The following is a 22779-nucleotide window of genomic DNA, read 5'->3' on the forward strand; positions in this document are numbered from 1 at the left end:
TATTTCATTTTTAATATTCAAAGCAAACTCAGTCATACATTCATGTCTCCATGTTTTATTTTGTTGAGAAAACACCATATACCATTTCTAGGCACTGCCATCTTGAGCAAGGGTGGATGATTCATGTAGCATTTACTTGAAATTCATCTGCCTTTAGCTCAAGCATGCAGACAGGTGGTCGTGTTCAGCTGAGAAAGCCCCTCTTCCCCTCCTCAAGAAGAAAGCAAACAAAAAATTCCCATGAAGACTCATGTAATGTATAATATAATTTTGGCCTGCATCAAAAACCATAAAGCAACTGAAGAAATATGAAAAAAGTTTTAAAAAAATATAATATACCTTCCTATCTATTTACTAGTGCTAGCAGCATACAGATTAAAAACAGTGTTTATTGAGAGAGTTTAGTTCCACTTTAAGCTCTAGGGAAAATTAGTTTGCAAAGTGCAACTTATGGTGACCATAGATGGATCGAAATTTGTCCAGTTGAGCAGGAGCCAATCGAATTTTGACCAGTTTGTGTCTTTCCTTGTTTAACAGAAATAAACTGTTAGATTGACTTCTACTGATTGAACGAGTTGGAAAATTGTAAACTTTTGTCCATCAGCAGCTACAGCTACTTTGCCAAATCCAGCTGTTAGAATACAATGTCCCAACGGGGGGGGGGGGGGAATATTTCCTACCACCTCCCTTGTGTGGATGGAGAAACCTAATTTTTTTTCTTTAGCCCCGCTTGCTGAATGTAAAAAAAAAACACAAACAACATCTATGGCCATCTATGCTATCTATCTCAACGCCTGCCCCAAAGCAAGCCTTAACATAAGTAACAAACAGCTTGGTCACACTATATGGTCAATGGTAGAAACTACCAACCCGCGCAAATGGAGGCTGGTTAAACTAATTTAGGAGCAGCACGTTATAAGGATAAATGTAAGGGACAATAATTAACAAATTAATTACAAACCGCGTTCCCTTTAAAGTGCAAGTACAAATATCACACACTAGTGTAAAAAATAAAATATAAATGTGTCAAATGATAATACTCATAAATGACTTCTGATTGGGTGAAGTCAGCAAACAATCAAACATCAAAAAATTGAAAAATTGGAAAATCAAAATCAAGTGAAAGCAACAGTTCAAGATATGGCTTTCAACTGGGTGAAATCAGCAAACAATCAAACATCACAAAAATTGAAACATCAAAATCAAGTGGAAGCAACAGTTCAAGATATAAAAAATTCTAAATAAATTCAAAAAAGTGTTCAAATGATGTGGAAATCAAACATCTGGATAAATCCTCCTGGAGTTCGGTAAAACATTAGAAAACAGTCATCCACCACCATCACCGGCCACACAGCCTACTCACCAGATTGTGGTGACTCCCATGGCAGGAGTCAAAAACGCTTCAAGGACAGCCAGAGAAGCTTCACACGATCACGGCTTGATTCAGGTGCTGGAACTCAGGTAACACTGTAACTACTTGGATGCATGCAAATGAACTCCCGAATAGAGATGGGTCATTGCAGACCATTAGTGCCATAAATGGGGAGAAAATGAATGGAGAACTCCCATCGTGAGGTAAGCCTGATGACGTCAGAACGCACTGACGGAACCGGTCGGATTTTAGCCCGTCCAATAAATTTTTGGCTTACTTCACGATGGGAGTTCTCCATTCATTTTCTCCCCATTTATGGCACTAATGGTCTGCAATGACCCATCTCTATTCGGGAGTTCATTTGCATGCATCCAAGCAGCTACAGTGTTACCTGAGTTCCAGCACCTGAATCAAGCCGTAATCGTGTGAAGCTTCTCTGGCTGTCCTTGAAGCGTTTTTGACTCCTGTCATGGGAGTCACCACAATCTGGTGAGTAGGCTGTGTGGCCGGTGATGGATGACTGTCTTCTGATGTTTTGCCGAACTCCAGGAGGATTTATCCAGATGTTTGATTTCCACATCATTTGAACACTTTTTTGAATTTATTTAGAATTTTTTATATCTTGAACTGTTGCTTCCACTTGATTTTGATGTTTCAATTTTTTGATGTTTGATTGTTTGCTGATTTCACCCAGTTGAAAGCCATATCTTGAACTGTTGCTTTCACTTGATTTTGATTTTCCAATTTTTCAATTTTTTGATGTTTGATTGTTTGCTGACTTCACCCAATCGGAAGTCATTTATGAGTATTATCATTTGACACATTTATATTTTATTTTTTAAGCTTGGTCACACTACCTCATTTTTAATTACTGTATGTTAAGTCTCTACATCTTCATGAGCTTTTAGTATTGCAACATACAAAACAAATAGTATGATGATTGCAAGACTTTAAGCATTTTCTTCCTATCTCAATGTGCAGTGTAATCCTCCCTGCATTTTCGACAGGGCACATAGTAAGGCAGCCAATACATTAGTTTTTTTGTTTTTTTTCTTAATTCAAACAACATCTTGAACGAAAAAAAAAAAAAAAATACTCGATTCCACCATTCACATACTCAGTGGGGATGGGGGGGAATCATTTCCACTGAGTGATTGTATTCAGGCAATAGCTGGTGGCATGATCATGAAAAACCCAACAGGTTGGTTGTACAGAAGTCAATCAGTAGATTAATTTTTGTACATCTAGCCTGCCCTTATATGGATTCAAGTTTGACCAGTCCCTGCTGAACCAGCTGAATTTCGATCCATGTATGGCCAGCTTTATTGTGTAGGCCACTAGAGTGGTATTTCTATTCATAGTTGATACAGGAAAAAAAAATAGATACAATACCTGGGCTTGGCTCAGTTTCATAATCTGAGGTTGTTGATTCAAAATTTGGCTTCATGGTATAATTCAGTTTTGTTTGAATGAAACCAACCAAGAAATTGTTATTAAACACCAAACAAGACCAATCTGTTCTGTTTTCATTAACATTCTTCACATGCAGAGAATTTTCCATATGCATGATGGACAATTTTCTACTTTTTACAGGAGTAGAGGAAGTTGCGTTCATCTGTACCCACAGTAACATGATATTGATACTAGGCAAAAGATGAGATACTGAACATGTAAGGTGTGCATCACTGCCTTGATGAACTAATTCAGAAGGATGTATTTTCACTACAAATCATAAAAATAGATGGAAAAAAAATGTCAGTGTACAAAATTTTAATATCAGAGACAAACTTTAGTTTTCCTTTAAAATTTAACACTTCTTCTATGTTTCTATTAGCCTAAGGGTCATCCATTGATGATGGTCTTAGGTAATTTTAAATGTATTCATTTTGTTGGAATGGTTTCAGCACTAGGAGGTCATCTGTAAGTTATATGTAATTCCAATTTAATCTAACGTTACATCTGGAATTCTACCATGCATGCATAGGAGGGCAGCTGTATAATTTTAATTATGAGAGGTATGTTTGATGTCACCCTTCAGAAATACCTTAAAATCTTCATGATATAAAATAAAAAAAAAAAAAAAAAAAACACAACACCACACACACACACACACACACGTTCCATACGTTTCACCTCTGCATTACACTTATCTTTAAATGATAAATCATAACAAATTGTAACATACAACATTGGTGAATTGCAAAAGAATTAGTGTCATTGTATTTTATTAGGCTTTGGTTTAATTAAATCAAACACTGGACCCCAACCTATGGCAAAACACTGTGTTATATCAAAAAACAAAAACAAAAAAAAAAACACCTGGAAAAAAAAATATATACTTACTGTACCTTTAACCCAGCTTTCCCCCCTTGCAGCCTAGATAAGGATGACATTAGGATCCTTCAGGAAAGATTATGGAAATGATGAGGACCCTAATGTCTGAAAAGGACCCTCTTACACTGTGCAGTGGTGTCTTCATACTAGATTTAGGATACTCAGCTTTCCCAGTATATCATCGGAAGAATTGCGATGTCACTCTCACAATGCAGAATCCAGGTTTAGGGTATGAGTGTATTCTAACTTTTTCCCATATGTTTTCTTCTTTTTATAGCTATAATGTGAGATTTAGCATTGGTGTTGGGGGCCTTATGTAATTAAACAGACCTTTCCTTTACATGTAAGGTACCATTTAAAAATACCTTGGGTATAGGTGTTCCTGCAGCTACTATGCTTTCAAGGCTGACTAGTCAAGGCTATAGAAAAAGAGGCCAGCAAGATAAGTACAGGGGAAAGTCACCCTGGTGGATAGCGCAGGCTCCCCTGAGGCACAGGGTCTACTCACCAACTGGTCTTCACCACAGCACCTGATGGTGGAGGTGGGTTTTGTTGCGTGTTAAGTTATCAGGATCGCCTACTAGGATCTGAGCAAGCTGGGGTCCAGTAGCAGATATAGCAGGTAGGGATCAAGCAGGAGCGTAGTCAGTAAAAAAGCCAGACAAGTGGTAACAAGTGGTTGCAGGTTGGGATTAAGTGGAAGCATAATCGAGGAACAAGCTAGAGGTTGAAAACAAGTGGTAGTGAAGATATGGATGGCAGCAGGAGTGACAAGATAGAGATATTGGCTGGGTAGAGCACAATAATCTAGCAAACAGTGCAGAGGCATGGCTTAAATAGGAAGTTCATGGGAGGAGCAAAGAGTTCAAGGTTCACCAGAAACAAGGTAAGATTGTCCAAGGGATAAGATCGGGAACTGTCCAGCATCTCAAGTAGCTCACCTAGAAGAATTACTGCCAGACACAGTAGAGCCCATGGGCTCAGATCCAGGTCCTTGTTTTGGCTCCCCCGCAGTTGTATAGTATACAAATAGTGTTTTATAAACCTCTGACATAGTACATCTGTTTCTGGATATTAACTTTCATAAAATATACTCACCTTCCACAGTAACAAGATTTACTACAATTCCAGCACTGCCATCTGGGAAATAGCATTTGTATTGACCAGAATCATTAAAGCTCACTGGTGAAATTTTAATAGCAAAATCTGCTTCATCTGTAGTCTCCACATGAAAAGGCCCATTACTTGTAATTTGATTACCAGAGTTAACCTGTATGGTGGCACTGTTTAGTGAGTCAGATGATGTCCATTGCCACTTAACGTATGTGACTTTTTTCATGATGGAGCAAATCAGTAGCAGATTGTCCCCAACAGACCGAAACTTTATGATTGCTTCTGAGGTAGAAACTGGAAAAAAAGAGTAAAGAATAACTCACTATTATAGAGTTAAATACAATCTTTAAAAAATACTGTTTGCATTTATAAAAAAAACTGTCTAACGAGTACCTAGTCACTAAATTACTCCCCAAAACAGTGGCTGATCTTTCTTACTTGCACATTTTCAGAGAATAATGCACACTTTTATCAGCTTGTCTAATTGCTATGGTATTTTGGCATGGCTCCAACATGTGCACAGTGGTTAGCACAGCTGCTCATATATTTGTCTGTTCTTTGCCCTTGCAAGAAAGCCAAGTCTTCTGACAAACAGAGGTATGAGACTTGCATAGTCAGGCTAAAAAAAGACACAAGTCCATCTAGATCATGGATATGCAATTAGCGGACCTCCAGCTGTTGCAAAACTACAAGTCCCATCATGCTTCTGCCTCTGGGTGTCATGCTTGTGGCTGTCAAAGTCTTGCTATGCCTCATGGGACCTGTAGTTCTGCAACAGCTGGAGGTCCACTAATTGCATATCCCTGATCTAGATTAACCATAAAATAAATAAACAAATCTACAATCCCATATACTCAATCCTTCCCCACAGTTGATCCAGAGGAAGGCGAAAAAACCCAGCAAAGCATGAGCCAATTTGCTACAGCAGGGGAAAAAATTCCTTCCTGATCCCCGAGAGGCAATCGAATTTTCCCTGGATCAACTTTACCTATAAATGTTAGTATCCAGTTATATTATGTACATTTAGGAAAGAATCCAAGCCTTACCTAAAAGCAATCTACTGAGCTGGCCAGAACCACCTCTGGAGGGAGTCTATTCCACATTTTTACAGCTCTTACTGTAAAGAAACCTTTCCGAATTTGGAAATGAAATCTCTTTTCCTCTAGGCGTAAAGAGTGCCCCCTTGTCCTCTGTGTTGACCGTAAAGTGAATAACTCACCACGTTTACTACATGGAATATTTTATATATAATTTGTACATGTTGATCATATCCCCCCTTAATCTCCTCTTCTCGAGAGGATGAATTCAGTTCCTCTAATCTTTCCTCATAGCTGAGCTCCTCCATGCCTCTTATCAGTTTGGTTGCCCTTCTCTGCATTTTCTCCAGTTCCCAGATATCCTTTTTGAGAAATGGTACCCAAAACTGAACTGCATATTTCACATGAGGTCTTACTAATGATTTGTACAGGGGCAAAATGATATATCTCTTAATACAAGAAAGTACTTTGCTCGCTTTGGAAAACGCACCTTGGCATTGCATGTTTTTATTGAGCTTATGATCTACCTAAACCCCCAGATCATTCTCCACTATGGATCCCCCCAGATGCCCAGATGTACTCCTCCGAGAGAGAGAGAGAGAGAGAGAGAGACCAGAACCGTGTAAGCTAAAAGGCTTCCTTTCCTTACAAACTTAAAAAAAAATCATGTTTTAAAATGTAGCTGTATATTTCTTGCTATTACCATAAACTTGCTATTACCATAAACTTCCACTAATAAATACCCAAAATAAATTCTCCTGGTCCTGACAATCGCAGCTATACCACATGTGTATATGATTTGGGGCCCAGAAACAATAGTGTACTTTCTCATACAAGTACATGGTACAGCAGGCACATGTCAGGAATATGAATTGTTGGGGTAACAAATGCTTTAATTAGATACAGGTATCATGAAAGCTGTCAGAAAAGTCAGTGTACTACTAGGGGCCAGTGCTGTTACTATAACTTTCCAGAAAAAAGGTAGCAGGAGTGCAAGGAATAAAATGTAATCTTGTGGCAATTTTTTGCTCTCCTAGCCCTTTTATCACCACAGAAAGCAAGTACTGGATGTTTTGGTACAATAGTCAGTTAATAAATACAAGTGTAGGGTTAACCCCTTGCTTCCGAGTGTACGCATATATGCAGACACATGGAAATGGGGCTATACAGCACACTCCCAGATCAGAGTTCTCTCACCAAGAGCCCGGGGTCACCCATCACTGTGATTACTTTAATTAGCTGTCACAGTAATCAGTCACTGTATAGCCCACCCCTTTGTTTTTTTTCTCCTCTTCAAATAAAGAAAAGGGCACATTGTATCTTTATCTCCTTGGTAGAGAAGAACAGTGTAAACAAAGAACACTATGTGAAAAAAAATTAAGATAGCTAGATCAGAGTTTGATCTAGGTCAGGGTCAGAGCCAAGTTTAGGGTCAAAGGCCATAGCCAAAGTCAAAAGGTCAGAGTCAGTGTACTCTAGGTATGATTAAATAACACATTTTTAAAATTAGTATCAGTGTTTTAGTTAGCATAATCAAAATTTTGCTAGGCCAAAATGATCTGTACACATGTCCTTGCTTTGTTATACGATTATTGGCATCCTAAAAAGGAAATGTACTCACTTTCATTAAACTCTAATATTGTTCCATTACTATTAATACATAAGTATGGGCCTTTATGATATTCACTAAAGTCTGAAATTATGATATACAAAGTATCTTCATAACTGAACTGTCTGATATTCCTTTTTGTAGGGATAGAAACAGAGCGCGATGGTCCACCAACTTTTGAAGATGGGCAGGTCAGTGTGATATCTGTTCCAGGAGGAGCTCCTTTTTTCTGCATGTCTGAAATAAGATTTTAACAGTCTTAAGCTAATACACAAGGCATGCAATACTGCTATTGGGAAAAAAGTATTAAAACAAAAAGTAGAAATGTTTACCATGCTGTAATAGAAAAAGGTGAGTTTTAAGTACAAGTTACAAAAATGATCTGCTGGTGCCATTATTGAACATGTCCACAATATTTTCCAAGTTTCAAAGACATTCATATTTTGTTTTACTTATTTATGTAATTGTCGTCGACAGCATAAATTATTAGTGTAGGCCCTTTGCAGTAATCAAGTCATGTGCCTCTTTACCATGAACAAAAGTAGGTTTCTGGAATAAAATGTTAAACCAAAAATATCATCACAGTAAATATCCCACCATATAACAGAATGTGTGTTGTACTGTAAAAGGGCATACATGTAGTGAGCAAAACCAACAAAACAGAAATATATTACATAAAATTCCAAATTTATTATACAAAAGTAAAAAAAAAAAACATGTTTTTACAAAACTGGTCCACATAAGAAGCTCCACATGTTTCGAAAACACCCTTTCTTCTGCAGAACTTTATCTGGGTACAACATATCGATGTGGTTACTACTGTGCTTTTTTAAATTTTGCATAATAATTATATGAACTAGAAAAGCTACAATTTCTGGGGAAATTGTGAAAAGTGTTCTTGCCTCTACAACTGGAGTGGGCGGAGTAACTGGGTGGGGTGGAGTGGCTTGAGTAACTGTGAAAAGTGTTAAAAAGCTTAATATTTTAAAAAGTATAAATAGTAGTAAAAAAGTTCCATCATTAGCTGAAAGAGCTGAACATTTTTTTCAAAAGTAATTTTTTTTTTCAAAAATGATTTTTTTTCTTCAAAAATGATTTTTTTTTTTTCAAAAATGATTTTTTTTTTAAAAGTAATTTTTTTTCTCAAAAATAATTTTTTTTTTCGAAATTATTTTTTTTTTTAAGTAATTTTTTTTTCAAAAATATTTTTTTTTTTTTTCAAAAATATATATTTTTTTTTTTCAAAAATATTTTTTTTTTTTCAAAAATATTTTTTTTTTTTCATGGGGCGGTCATAATGTTTCAGCTGATCATGGGGTTGTCAGCTTTTGTCACCTCCCGCTCTAGTTTTGAACATTTCACCATTCATTCCTATGGGACCAATTTCACCGCAAAAACGACGATATTTCGTGAACCATTCGGCGAAACGTTCCACAGAGTAATAGCACACCAATTAAATGACATTGAGGCCGGATTCACACTGGTATTTTTCAGCTTTTCACAAAGTTCCACAAGGTAATAGGACACCAATTAAATGACATTGAACATTTTGCAATTCATTCCTATGGGACCAATATTGCCACAAAAAACTACGATATTTCGTGGACCATTCGGTGAAATATTCCACAAAGTAATAACACACCAATCGGGAACAATCCGCTCGTTTCGATATATTACTTGTCTCTGTAGTGTAAAAACTGTGGGAGGAGTCTACAAGCATTATCAAGTCTAGCAGATGAAGTCACATGCATTTGGGGTGTCTCAGCATCTTGTGTTTACAACCACTGTTTCCTAGCAACGCTCATGCCCTGTTTATGCTTCCCAAATACTACTTCATCAAAACTGCCCTATCAGAATTACCCCATCAAAACTGCCCCATCATATTCCTCTATTATAAATCAGTACATGGTGTGTCTGTCCCCTCCCCCTGGGCTCTGTAATCAGAGCTGAGATGCTCCAGCCACCTCCCCCCTGTGTATAACAGAAGCTTTGGTAACCATGGCAACAAAACAAACACAGTACACGCTGATTAATGGCTAAAATTTCCTGAAATGACCTCTAAACAAATGGCCGTATTTTAAAAACTATAAATCCTACAGCGAAGATCTTTATATTGTGAGAATCACAAGACCCAGACCTAGATTTTGATACATAGTATGTCTCTGAAATATTAAAAATGAAGGCACGGTCGCAGTTTAGATATTGCCCTTCAAATTTGAAGGGGCTAGAGTGTAGTTTCAAGGAATGTCAATGGACGGCGTGAGTTGCAAACAAATGGTCATATTGTGAAAACTATCAGGACTATGGCTTAGCCGTGGACATGTTTAGTGGCAGCAGGGATAGCTGAACGTTTTGATATAAGATTTGTGTAGGTGGGCTTGAAAATGAGGGAGTGGCGGCAGTTTAGAAATCATGTTCTGATTTTCCAGCTTTTGCCATCTCCCACTCTAGTTTCCCCATTCATTCCTATGGGACCAATTTCGCTGCAAAAACTACGATATTTCGTGAACCATTCGGCGAAACGTTCCACAAAGTAATAGCACACCATTCGGGAACAATCCGCACGTTTCGGTATATTACTTGTCTATGTAGTGTAAAAACTGTGGGAGGAGTTAGGGTGGTAAATTTGGCTATAATAATAATAAGAACTAGAAAAGGTACAATTTCTGGGGAAATTGTGAAAGTGTTCTTGCCTCTACAACTGGAGTGGGCGGAGTAACTGGGTGGAGTGGGCGGAGTAACTGTGAAAAGTGTTAAAAAGCTTAATATTTTAAAAAGTATAAATAGTAGTAAAACAGTTGAAGTCCCATCATTAGCTGAAAGAGCTGAACTTTTTTTTCAAAAATGATTTTTTTTTCAAAAATGATTTTTTTTTAATGATTTTTTTTTAATGATTTTTTTTTTCAAAAATTATTTTTTTTTATTTTTTCAAAAATATTTTTTTTTTTTTCAAAAATAATTTTTTTTTCTTTTTTTTTTTTCAAAATTTTTTTTTTTCAAAAATAATTTTTTTTTGTTCAAAATTTTTTTTTCAAAAATTTTTTTTTTCTTCGAAATAATTTTTTTTTTTTCAAAAATAATTTTTTCTTTTTTCAAAAATATTTTTTTTTCTCAATAATATTTTTTTTTTCAAAAATGAATTTTTTTTTTTTTTTTCAAAAATATTTTTTTTTTCATGGGGCGGTCATAATGTTTTGGCTGATCATGGGGTGGTCATAATGTTTTGGCTAATCAGGGGGTTGTCAGCTTTTGTCACCTTCCACTCTAGTTTTGAACATTTCGCCATTCATTCCTATGGGACCAATTTCGCCGCAAAAACTACGATATTTCGTGAACCATTCGGTGAAACATTCCACAAAGTAATAGCACACCAATCGGGAACAATCCGCTCGTTTCGGTATATTACTTGTCTCTGTAGTGTAAAAACTGTGGGAGGAGTCTACAAGCATTATCAAGTCTAGCAGATAAAGTCACATGCATTTGGGGTGTCTCAGCATCTTGTGTTTACAACCACTGTTTCCTAGCAACGCTCATGCCCTGTTTATGCTTCCCAAATACTACTTCATCAAAACTGCCCCATCAGAATTACCCCATCAAAACTGCCCCATCATATTCCTCTATTATAAATCAGTACATGGTGTGTCTGTCCCCTCCCCCGGGCTCTGTAATCAGCTGAGATGCTCCAGCCACCTTCCCCCCTGTGTATAACAGAAGCTTTGGTAAACATGGCAACAAAACAAACACTAACAGTACACTCTGATTAATGGCTAAAATTTCCTGAAATGACCTCTAAACAAATGGCCGTATTTTAAAAACTATACATCCTACAGCGAAGATCTTTATATTGTGAGAATCACAAGACCCAGACCTAGATTTTGATACATAGTATGTCTCTGAAATATTAAAAATGGAGGCACAGTCGCAGTTTAGAAATTGCCCTTCAAATTTGAAGGGGGCTAGAGTGTAGTTTCAATGAATTTAAATGGACGGCGTGAGTTGCAAACAAATGGTCATATTGTGAAAACTATCAGGACTATGGCTTAGCCGTGGACATGTTTAGTGGCAGCAGGGATAGCTGAACGTTTTGATATAAGATTTGTGTAGGTGGGCTTGAAAATGAGGGAGTGGCGGCAGTTTAGAAATCATGTTCTGATTTTCCAGCTTTTGTCATCTCCCACTCTAGTTTCCCCATTCATTCCTATGGGACCAATTTTGCCGCAAAAACGATGATATTTCGTGAACCATTCGGCGAAACGTTCCACAAAGTAATAGCACACCATTCGGGAACAATCCGCACGTTTCGGTATATTACTTGTCTATGTAGTGTAAAAACTGTGGGAGGAGTTAGGGTGGTAAATTTGGCTATAATAATAAGAACTAGAAAAGGTACAATTTCTGGGGAAATTGTGAAAGTGTTCTTGCCTCTACAACTGGAGTGGGCGGAGTAACTGGGTGGGGTGGAGTGGCTTGAGTAACTGTGAAAAGTGTTAAAAAGCTTAATATTTTAAAAAGTATAAATAGTAGTAAAAAAGTTCCATCATTCGCTGAAAGAGCTGAACATTTTTTTCAAAAGTAATTTTTTTTTTCAAAAATGAATTTTTTTTAATCAAAAATGATTTTTTTTTCTTCAAAAATGATTTTTTTTTTCAAAAGTAATTTTTTTTTTCAAAGGTAATTTTTTTTTTCAAAAATGAATTTTTTTATTTCAAAAATAATTTTTTTTTCGAAATTATTATTTTTTTTAAAGTAATTTTTTTTTCAAAAATAATTTTTTTTTTTCAAAAATATTTTTTTTTTTCAAATATATTTTTTTTTCAAAAATAATTTTTTTTTTAAAAGAAATTTTTTTTTCAAAAATATTTTTTTTTTTCAAAAATAATTTTTTTTTTTCAAAAATATTTTTTTTTTCAAAAATATATTTTTTTTTTGTCAAAAATGATTTTTTTTTTTTTCAAAAATTATTTTTTTACTTTTTTCAAAAATATTTTTTTTTTTTCAAAAATATTTTTTTTTTTTACATGGGGCGGTCATAATGTTTTGGCTGATCATGGGGTGGTCATAATGTTTTGGCTGATCATGGGGTTGTCAGCTTTTGTCACTTCCCACTCTAGTTTTGAACATTTCGCCATTCATTCCTATGGGACCAATTTCGCCGCAAAAACGTCATTTCGTGGACCATTCGGCAAAACATTCCACAAAGTAATAACACACCAATCGGGAACAATCCGCTCGTTTCGGTATATTACTTGTCTCTGTAGTGTGAAAACTGTGGGAGGAGTTAGGGTGGTAAATTTGGCTATAATAATAAGAATAATATATATGTGAGATAACAGTAAGTGGTCTTGCTATGCAAGAACACTTAATAATATATATGTGAGATAACAGTAAGTGGTCTTGCTATGCAAGAACACTTAACTAGAAAAGGTACAATTTCTGGGGAAATTGTGAAAAGTGTTCTTGCCTCTACAACTGGAGTGGGCGGAGTAACTGGGTGGGGTGGAGTGGCTTGAGTAACTGTGAAAAGTGTTAAAAAGCTTAATATTTTAAAAAGTATAAATGGTAGTAAAAAAGTTCCATCATTCGCTGAAAGAGCTGAACATTTTTTTCAAAAGTAATTTTTTTTTTCAAAAATGAATTTTTTTTTAATCAAAAATGATTTTTTTTTCTTCAAAAATGATTTTTTTTTTCAAAAGTAATTTTTTTTTTCAAAGGTAATTTTTTTTTTCAAAAATGAATTTTTTTATTTCAAAAATAATTTTTTTTTCGAAATTATTATTTTTTTAAAAGAAATTTTTTTTTCAAAAATATTTTTTTTTTTCAAAAATAATTTTTTTTTTTTCAAAAATATTTTTTTTCTCAAAAATATATATTTTTTTTTTTCAAAAATGATTTTTTTTTTTCAAAAATTATTTTTTTACTTTTTTCAAAAATATTTTTTTTTTTTCAAAAATATTTTTTTTTGTACATGGGGCGGTCATAATGTTTTGGCTGATCATGGGGTTGTCAGCTTTTGTCACTTCCCACTCTAGTTTTGAACATTTCGCCATTCATTCCTATGGGACCAATTTCGCCGCAAAAACGTCATTTCGTGGACCATTCGGCAAAACATTCCACAAAGTAATAACACACCAATCGGGAACAATCCGCTCGTTTCGGTATATTATTTGTCTCTGTAGTGTGAAAACTGTGGGAGGAGTCTACAAGCATTATCAAGTCTAGCAGATGAAGTCACATGCATTTGGAGTGTCTCAGCATCTTGTGTTTACAACCACTGTTTCCTAGCAACGCTCATGCCCTGTTTATGCTTCCCAAATACTGCTTCATCAAAACTGCCCCATCAGAATTACCCCATCAAAACTGCCCCATCATATTCCTCTATTATAAATCAGTACATGGTGTGTCTGTCCCCTCCCCCGGGCTCTGTAATCAGCTGAGATGCTCCAGCCACCTTCCCCCCTGTGTATAACAGAAGCTTTGGTAACCATGGCAACAAAACAAACACTAACAGTACACTCTGATTAATGGCTAAAATTTCCTGAAATGACCTCTAAACAAATGGCCGTATTTTAAAAACTATACATCCTACAGCGAAGATCTTTATATTGTGAGAATCACAAGACCCAGACCTAGATTTTGATGTATAGTATGTCTCTGAAATATTAAAAATGAAGGCACAGTCGCAGTTTAGAAATTGCCCTTCAAATTTGGAGGGGGCTAGAGTGTAGTTTCAATGAATGTCAATGGACGGCGTGAGTTGCAAACAAATGGTCATATTGTGAAAACTATCAGGACTATGGCTTAGCCGTGGACATGTTTAGTGGCAGCAGGGATAGCTGAACGTTTTGATATAAGATTTGTGTAGGTGGGCTTGAAAATGAGGGAGTGGCGGCAGTTTAGAAATCATGTTCTGATTTTTCAGCTTTTGTCATCTCCCACTCTAGTTTCCCCATTCATTCCTATGGGACCAATTTCGCCGCAAAAATGACGATATTTCCTGAACCATTTGGCGAAACGTTCCACAAAGTAATAGCACACCATTCGGGAACAATCCGCACGTTTCGGTATATTACTTGTCTATGTAGTGTAAAAACTGTGGGAGGAGTTAGGGTGGTAAATTTGGCTATAATAATAAGAATAATATATATGTGAGATAACAGTAAGTGGTCTTGCTATGCAAGAACACTTAACTAGAAAAGCTACAATTTCTGGGGAAATTGTGAAAAGTGTTCTTGCCTCTACAACTGGAGTGGGCGGAGTAACTGGATGGAGTGGCTTGAGTAACTGTGAAAAGTGTTAAAAAGCTTAATATTTTAAAAAGTATAAATAGTAGTAAAAAAGTTGAAGTCCCATCATTAGCTGAAAATTTTTTTCAAAATTTTTTTTTTTTCAAAAATGAATTATTTTTTTTCAAAAATGAATTATTTTTTTTCAAAAATTATTTTTTTTTTTTTCAAAAATTATTATTTTTTTTTTTCAAGAATAATTTTTTTTTTCATGGGGCGGTCATAATGTTTTGGCTGATCATGGGGTTGTCAGCTTTTGTCACCTCCCACTCTAGTTTTTAACATTTCACCATTCATTCCTATGGGACCAATTTCGCCACAAAAATGACAATATTTCGTGAACCATTCGGCGAAACGTTCCACAAAATAATTTTTTTTTTCATGGGGCGGTCATAATGTTTTGGCTGATCATGGGGCGGTCATAATGTTTTGGCTGATCATGGGGTTGTCAGTTTTTGTCACCTCCCACTCTAGTTTTGAACATTTCGCCATTCATTCCTATGGGACCAATTTCATCGCAAAAACGACGATATTTTGTGAACCATTCTGTGAAACGTTCCACAAAATAATTTTTTTTTTCATGGAGTGGTCATAATGTTTTGGCTGATCATGGGGTTGTCAGCTTTTGTCACCTCCCATTCTAGTTTTGAACATTTCGCCATTCATTCCTATGGGACCAATTTCACCGCAAAAACTACGATATTTCGTGAACCATTCGGCGAAACGTTCCACAAAGTAATAGCACACCAATTAAATGACATTGAGGCCGGATTCACACTGGTATTTTTCAGCTTTTCACAAAGTTCCACAAGGTAATAGCACACCAATTAAATGACATTGAACATTTCGCCATTCATTCCTATGGGACCAATTTCGCCGCAAAAACGATGATATTTCGTGGACCATTCGGCGAAACGTTCCACAAAGTAATAGCACACCAATCGGGAACAATCCGCACGTTTCGGTATATTATTTGTCTCTGTAGTGTAAAAACTGTGGGAGGAGTCTACAAGCATTATCAAGTCTAGCAGACGAAGGTATGACCACATGCATTTGGGGTGTCTCAGCATCTTGTGTTTACAACCACTGTTTCCTAGCAACGCTCATGCCCTGTTTATGCTTCACAAACACTGCTCAATACACAATACACAGGACCATGATAGCTGTAGTAACTGTGCAGTAATTCAAATGGCCGTATTTTAAAAACTATAAATCCTACAGTGAAGATCTTTATATTGTGAGAATCACAAGACCCAGACCTAGATTTTGATACATAGTATGTCTCTGAAATATTAAAATTGAAGGCACGGTCGCAGTTTAGAAATTGCCCTTCAAATTTGAAGGGGCTAGAGTGTAGTTTCAATGAATGTCAATGGACGGTGTGAGTTGCAAACAAATGGTCATATTGTGAAAACTATCAGGACTATGGCTTAGCCGTGGACATGTTTAGTGGCAGCAGGGATAGCTGAACGTTTTGATATAAGATTTGTGTAGGTGGGCTTGAAAATGAGGGAGTGGCGGCAGTTTAGAAATCATGTTCTGATTTTTCAGCTTTTGTCACCTCCCACTCTAGTTTCCCCATTCATTCCTATGGGACCAATTTCGCCGCAAAAACGACGATATTTTGTGAACCATTCGGCGAAACGTTCCACAAAGTAATAGCACACCAATCGGGAACAATCCGCATGTTTCGGTATATTACTTGTCTATGTAGTGTAAAAATTGTGGGAGGAGTTAGGGTGGTAAATTTGGCTATAATAATAATAATATATATGTGAGATAACAGTAAGTGGTCTTGCTATGCAAGAACACTTAATAATATATATGTGAGATAACAATAAGTGGTCTTGCTATGCAAGAACACTTAATAATAATAATATATATGTGAGATAACAGTAAGTGGTCTTGCTATGCAAGAACACTTAATAATAATATATATGTGAGATAACAGTAAGTGGTCTTGCTATGCAAGAACACTTAAATAGCGAAGATCGGCCACAGTGTCAGGATTGTAGTTTCAGGAAGAGCTGAGGCTGCTCTTCACTATTTGATATACATTGAGCGGTGGCTCCACATGGGATACCTTTCTGGCATTCACTATTCTGTAGCCCCCTTTCCTGTGTCCTTCCATAAGCATAGCTGACCTTTTTATCTGTTCAGGTGGTGTGCATATACATAGATGCGGCCAGATACACACCTTCTGATTGGTCTAAACTTCCTAGAAGGATACCAATGCCCATATTGCAGTTGTAGTTTTCAGATTGATGTCCATAGGTTGTGTTTCTCTATGACCATGATTTATTGTATCATGATTGACCTGACCTTACTAGTACACCACCTGCCCTCACCTTATTTGTGTTATTGACTATGTACCGCTTCCTCCCTCTGGTTTGAAGCACCTGGCAATGATCTTTCATTATTCCCCTCGACTATACCACTGCTCTTAGCTTCTCTTCACTGAAAAACAGCCTCCTAAACACACATATAAAGCATGTCACAGTAGTGGTCATATGGTCTTAATGCGCAACTTAACTTATTAACATATGTGCACATTATGTCAAATAGCCCTCCTCCAGGGATGCAGACTCCCCCTCATAGATCCATCACCCTATCACTGCCAACTTCTTGCATTGTTCATTGATCGACTGAGGCTGACAAAACTCCATGCATGCACACAGTTACATGGCTGTATAATAGGAGTACCACAGTATCAATTAAAATAACTACCAGAATGTTTCATTCTTTTGAAAGTATGTACCTATTTCTAAAAGCCAACATTTGTCAAAAAACCTCCTGGAACTGGTTACATTATCTGAAGTACCTCTTTGGTATTATACCATCCCATATTACCATCCCATATGCTCCTAAATGAATACATTGTGTCCTTAGATCTGTTTTAAACATTACTTATAATGCATTAGAAGTTTACATTGGTAGTTTGAATTCCCCTTACCTAACAGAAGTCCCCCCTTAACCTTGATGTTGTGACCCCTAGGGTTCACATTTCATTACGTTTTAGCATTGTGTGTTTCAAGAAGAACTTTTATCTTCCTCGAGGTGATAATACTGTCAATATGAATGGATTTAATTTAAATCGTGCACAACAATTAGATGTCAGGTAGTTTGAAATTGATGTGTAATGACAATCTATTGAGTGAATTAAAATTATGGTATATGCAGTAAATTATGGCTATGAATACTGATCATCTGTAACAAGAATTCCAGCTTTTACTAATTGTCAAATCCATTTCTCATTGTCAATTTTCCCTTGGCTTTTTACAGCTGACCATACATTTTATGGTTTTCTTGTACCATTTCCTTTAGATTTGCCAAAACCATATAATATGGAGGTCAAACCTAAACACTTTCAATTTGTATGCAATCAGGCAGACCCATGCAGTACATAGTTGAAAGTAAATCTAAATGAAATTGAACAAGGAAATTGTATGGCCAGCTTAAAGTAGAACTATAGGCATTTTTTTTCCCATTTTGGATAGAGCAGAGGGTTATAACCCCTGTCTGTTTTTTTTTTTGCTATCTGCATCCCATTGCAAAGATTTCCCTTCACTTCCTGTCACATAGCCAAACAGGAAGTGAGAAGAAATCCCTGCAAAGTAAGGGAATTTTTTGATAAAGCACAATTTGTGTACGAAACATGTAAGCCGTTCCTTCCTTGCTTGTACATGTAGTGCTCTTCATGGTTTTATGTGAATAAAGGCATTTGAATCTCAGTTTGGTGTGCAGCCATCCGGATTTTCCTTCCATTATTGCTTCAGCTGCGACTGGGCGAGTACACTGCAGAGAGGAGATCTTGCTTTTGGAGCCGGCTCCCCTGTGAGCAGCGTGGACCTTTTTTGGAATTTCTTGGGCAACCCCAGGTCTTCAGAACTAGTTTCCCCATTGGAAGATTTCCCACCTGTTACTTTTCTGGGGACAACGCAAAACTTTAGATTTTCTTTTACTTGATTAACTAACTTACTTTTACTTATTTACTTACTGATAATGGTAAACAGAACAAATAGAGGGGGTGAATCTCCCTAATGGGGGCACAGACAGCAATAAAAATTGACAAGCGTTTTAATCCATCTCCACTCTATCCAAAACTAAAAAAAAAAAAAAAAAAAAAAAAAAAAGGTTTTTCCTTTAGTTATACTTTAAGTCAATCTTTACTAACATGAGGGATGTTTACTAGAGCACTCAGAATCTTGTGCAGCTGTGCATGGTAGCCAATCAGATTCTAACTTCAGCTTGTTCAATTATTCTTTGACAATAAGATGTAGAAACGGATTGGTTTCTATGCAGAGCTGCACACTCCAGTTTTAGTAAATCCCTTACATGTTGTATTAATAAAATAGTAGGGAACTAGTAAGTAAAAAGTCTTCCTTGAAATGGTTTGCTTAAGCACATAAAATATTTATAGAATTGGAAAAACAACACACACACACACACACATTGTATATAGGCATATAAAGACTGCACTAAAGTCATGCTTACCAACTCTTTACATTTGCCCTAAAATAGTACAAAGGAATGCTTCAGCACCTACATGGATACTTAAGCCACCCTTTGTCCATTTAAAGAATTTAACATAGGACTGTTAAAAAGAAAATGTTATATTCTTTGTAATACTCAAAAACTAAAAAGTTAATCTACATTCAACATTGTAAAATGGGATCTGATTCTAAATATTAATGAATCCCAAGATGCTGAATCACAGTCATCGAGCACTCTTAATTGAATTTATTTTGAAAATACATATAGTTCGTAAAAGTTAATTCACCAAAATCAGACTCCTATGTGTACGTGGTCCTCACATGCTTTCACCATTAGGAGAGGGGTTCACATTCTCTACAGAGAATATTGTTACACAAAGATGATATTTTACACATTTTACATTACAGAAAAACCCGCTGGATCAGTGAGGCTCCACAATAAAATAAAAGTAATATATTTAAACTTACCAAAAGCTGATGTCAAACCAGTCGATAGGAAGAGCATGCCGATTGCAGAGAAATCAGACAGCCACATTATCATTCTATTTATCATAAACGGCATTCTAACAATTGCTTGTGGCCAAAGAGGTCAGCTACTATGTAGTGTGACAAATGCTGCAAAAGCTATAGAATAGGTTTAAAAAAAAAAAAAAAATCAGCCACTTCCTGTTACACTACAGAAGGAGAAATGTGCAAAGGATTACATACAACTCTGGTTTATTATCTAAACACATATTGCAGAAATTAAAGTAGAAAAGGTCCCTGGGCAACATCATAGCTTTGGCCCCCCAATTTACACTAGACACAGAGAAGTAGTACTATTTGTACATACATGTTATGGCTCATTCCATCAGATACCAACGGCTGACAAGTGGACCTTTCCTTGTAAAGTGACAGACAAATGCATACCTTTCACTAATTGCTCAATCCACCTGGTTTACTGCAGGAGCATGACAGTTGTAGCTGGGCCTCCTAGATATATATCTGGCCCTAGTCTACCTTGTGGGTTATCCAGCTCTGATGTACTGTGCAAGATGTTATCTCCTGAGGTAAATGTAGACTATTGGTCTGTTTGTAAGTAGTAAATGAGATCAGCTGCTAATTTGCCATTTAGTTTCCCCCCCTCCACCAGATGCTTGATTGCTCAGACACGCAGCAGAGGATCATGGAAGGAATGGAAGAATCACATGATCTTTCACAGAAGAATCAGGTATTTTTCATTGCTTCTAATGGAAATGCGCAAGAAGGAAAATTATAGTTGCCAGGGATCCATGGTGTACGTTTATCAAACAGAGATAATTTATCTCATTTCAGTTCTAAGCAAAAAATCTTCTCTGGCACCCTGTTTATGAAGCGGAGAACATTTTGTTCTCAGAAGGAGAAGAGAGGAGACGTTTTTCCTCTGAGAATACCGGAGATCTGTGTAGAAGGAGGAGGGCTGCCTGTGATCTCCTGAGACACCTGTGTGATTACAATGCAGCTGAGTTTTAAAAGTGAAACCAAAGTTAAAAAGACCATGTAATTACATGAAAATAATAAGCACTGACCACTGGTGCTTTTTTTAACTGACATTTTGGCACATTCCTTAAATGTTTGTTTTGGCACTTCTTTTTTATTGCTCATTTTGTCATTATTTACGCGTATTTTGCAGGTTTGTTTAACATGCCATATTTTTTAACGTGCACTGGCCGTGGGTATTTTTTATTGTACATTTTGGTGCTTTTTTTAAACACACATTTTGACCCTTTAGCACACATTATGGCACAGGTTATTTTAACACGCATTTTGGTGTGGTTTGTAACGCACATTTTGGAGCTTCTTTTAGCATGTAGTTTGACACTTTTTTAACATGCATTTTTATTTCCTTTTTATGCGTATTTTGGCAAACAGCACATTTGCTAGATACTTTTGGGGTGCCATTACCAATTAATGCCACCGCAAGCATATCTTGCATTTTGCATGTGTTTCCGGAATGCACACAAAAATGCAGGTAAAAAATGAGCCAAAATACATGTTAAAAAAGCACCAAAATGCGTTTTAAAAACAAGCCAAAATGTGTGTTGAAAAAGCAGCAAAAAGTGCATCAAAAACTGTATCAAAACGCACACAAAAAAGCCAAATTGAAAATGTTTTGGGCATGGAGCATTGTGCATTTTTTCAATGCGCATTTTGGCACATTGGTAGTGTATTTGTTAAATGACAAAATGTGTGGAAAAATGCATGTCTGCTAACTGAGCTAAGCGCATTGTGTATTTTGTATTTATTATATAATAGTGTAGCGCTATGTGTATAAGTGAATAATAAATTTTACATAACTAAGCAGTGAGCAAAATTTTAGCCATCCCTTGCAGGGCTAAAATAATATAGAAACAACAATGAGTGCTTCAAAATGACATTTGAGATACAGTGAATATAATAAACCAATAATGCAAAAATGATGTGGTGAATCTAAAATCATACATAAGTGACAAATCAACCAATATAGTCCATAAAGATTGACAATTGTATTAATAGTGACTAGTGGAATAGAAAACCACCACCAAAAGTCTATGAGGGTTGAGTATTGAGAAATGAAATAAATAAAATTGATCACTTCTGGTAGATGGATAGATAGGTAAGGAACCACAAATGGATGGAGGGTCTAAATAGATGGCGGGACCATCACCGGAGCATCAAGAGAGGCTTACCAGAATCAGGTGACTTGAAAAGACCTACGTCTTACAAGTCTAAGGAAGCTTAATTGACCACCAGGTCTGGTAAGATGAATCGTCAAATATCCTCAGATTCAAATGGGGGGAGGGGTCTCACCACAACTTCAAACGTCCCCAAGCGGTCCAACAGGCCAAACGGATGTTTCAAATACCATGCGAGAAATAAAGCTCACATGGCATGATATCGTTTAAAAAACATCAATTTATTAAAATAATAATGGAAACACTCACATGATAGAAGATCACAAAACAGCTCAAAAAAGATCAATCGCGGTAATCGTGAGGGGTCCACCCGACATGTTTTCGGCTACAAAGCCTTCATCTGGGGTGTGGAGCCCCCCCTACCTCACCACTATTTAAACAAGAAATGACCCCCACTGGGAGTGTCACAATACCGGAAGTTGCACAAATGATGTCACTTCCGGTTGTTAAAAATGATAGTGATTTGCTATTAAACTATCATAAATAAGTGTAAAATTTAAAAGGAGCGATGGGCAGTATTGTACCGCCATCATCGACATATAAAAAGTCCGGATTGAATAATGGATATTACACTGACAGCCTGGCCGGCTAATCCGGAAATGATCCGGATGCACACCAAGCCTCTCTCTCAATGTAACCGGATCCCATAGGCTGAAGCGCCATCGCGTTCTGCCCACTAGATCCGGTCTCATAAAATGAGCGTGCGCAATGGCAGCTTCATCCGGGAATGATCCGGACGCGCCCCAAGCCTCATTCTAAATGTGTCCAGATCCCATAGGCCGAATCGCCGTCACGCTCCGCCTACCGGATCTGGCCTCGAGTTACGAGTGTGCGCAATGGCACCC

At 36.6% G+C, this 22779-nt stretch overlaps 1 protein-coding gene across 5 annotated transcripts in view; it reads right to left on the reverse strand.

Annotated features, from left to right (window-relative positions):
• LOC141132459 (uncharacterized) overlaps positions 1–19861 on the reverse strand; it is a 51913-nt gene extending 32052 nt beyond the window's left edge. For 4 of the 5 annotated variants that reach the window (XM_073620851.1, XM_073620849.1, XM_073620852.1 and 1 more), the window contains exons 1-4: positions 19710–19861; positions 7478–7702; positions 4805–5113; positions 2765–3094 (exon numbers count right to left, since the gene is read on the reverse strand). In XM_073620851.1, the coding sequence (XP_073476952.1) occupies positions 2765–3094; positions 4805–5113; positions 7478–7702; positions 19710–19803 (958 nt within the window). In that variant the 5' untranslated portion in view covers positions 19804–19861. The remainder of the gene's footprint in view (positions 1–2764; positions 3095–4804; positions 5114–7477; positions 7703–19709) is intronic. The other variant, XM_073620853.1, reaches the window with a different exon arrangement.
• Between the last annotated feature and the right edge of the window lie 2918 nt (positions 19862–22779).

The sequence above is a fragment of the Aquarana catesbeiana genome, linkage group LG03, assembly GCF_042186555.1.
Source record: "Aquarana catesbeiana isolate 2022-GZ linkage group LG03, ASM4218655v1, whole genome shotgun sequence".
In the NCBI taxonomy this organism is placed as follows: Eukaryota; Metazoa; Chordata; class Amphibia; order Anura; family Ranidae; genus Aquarana; species Aquarana catesbeiana.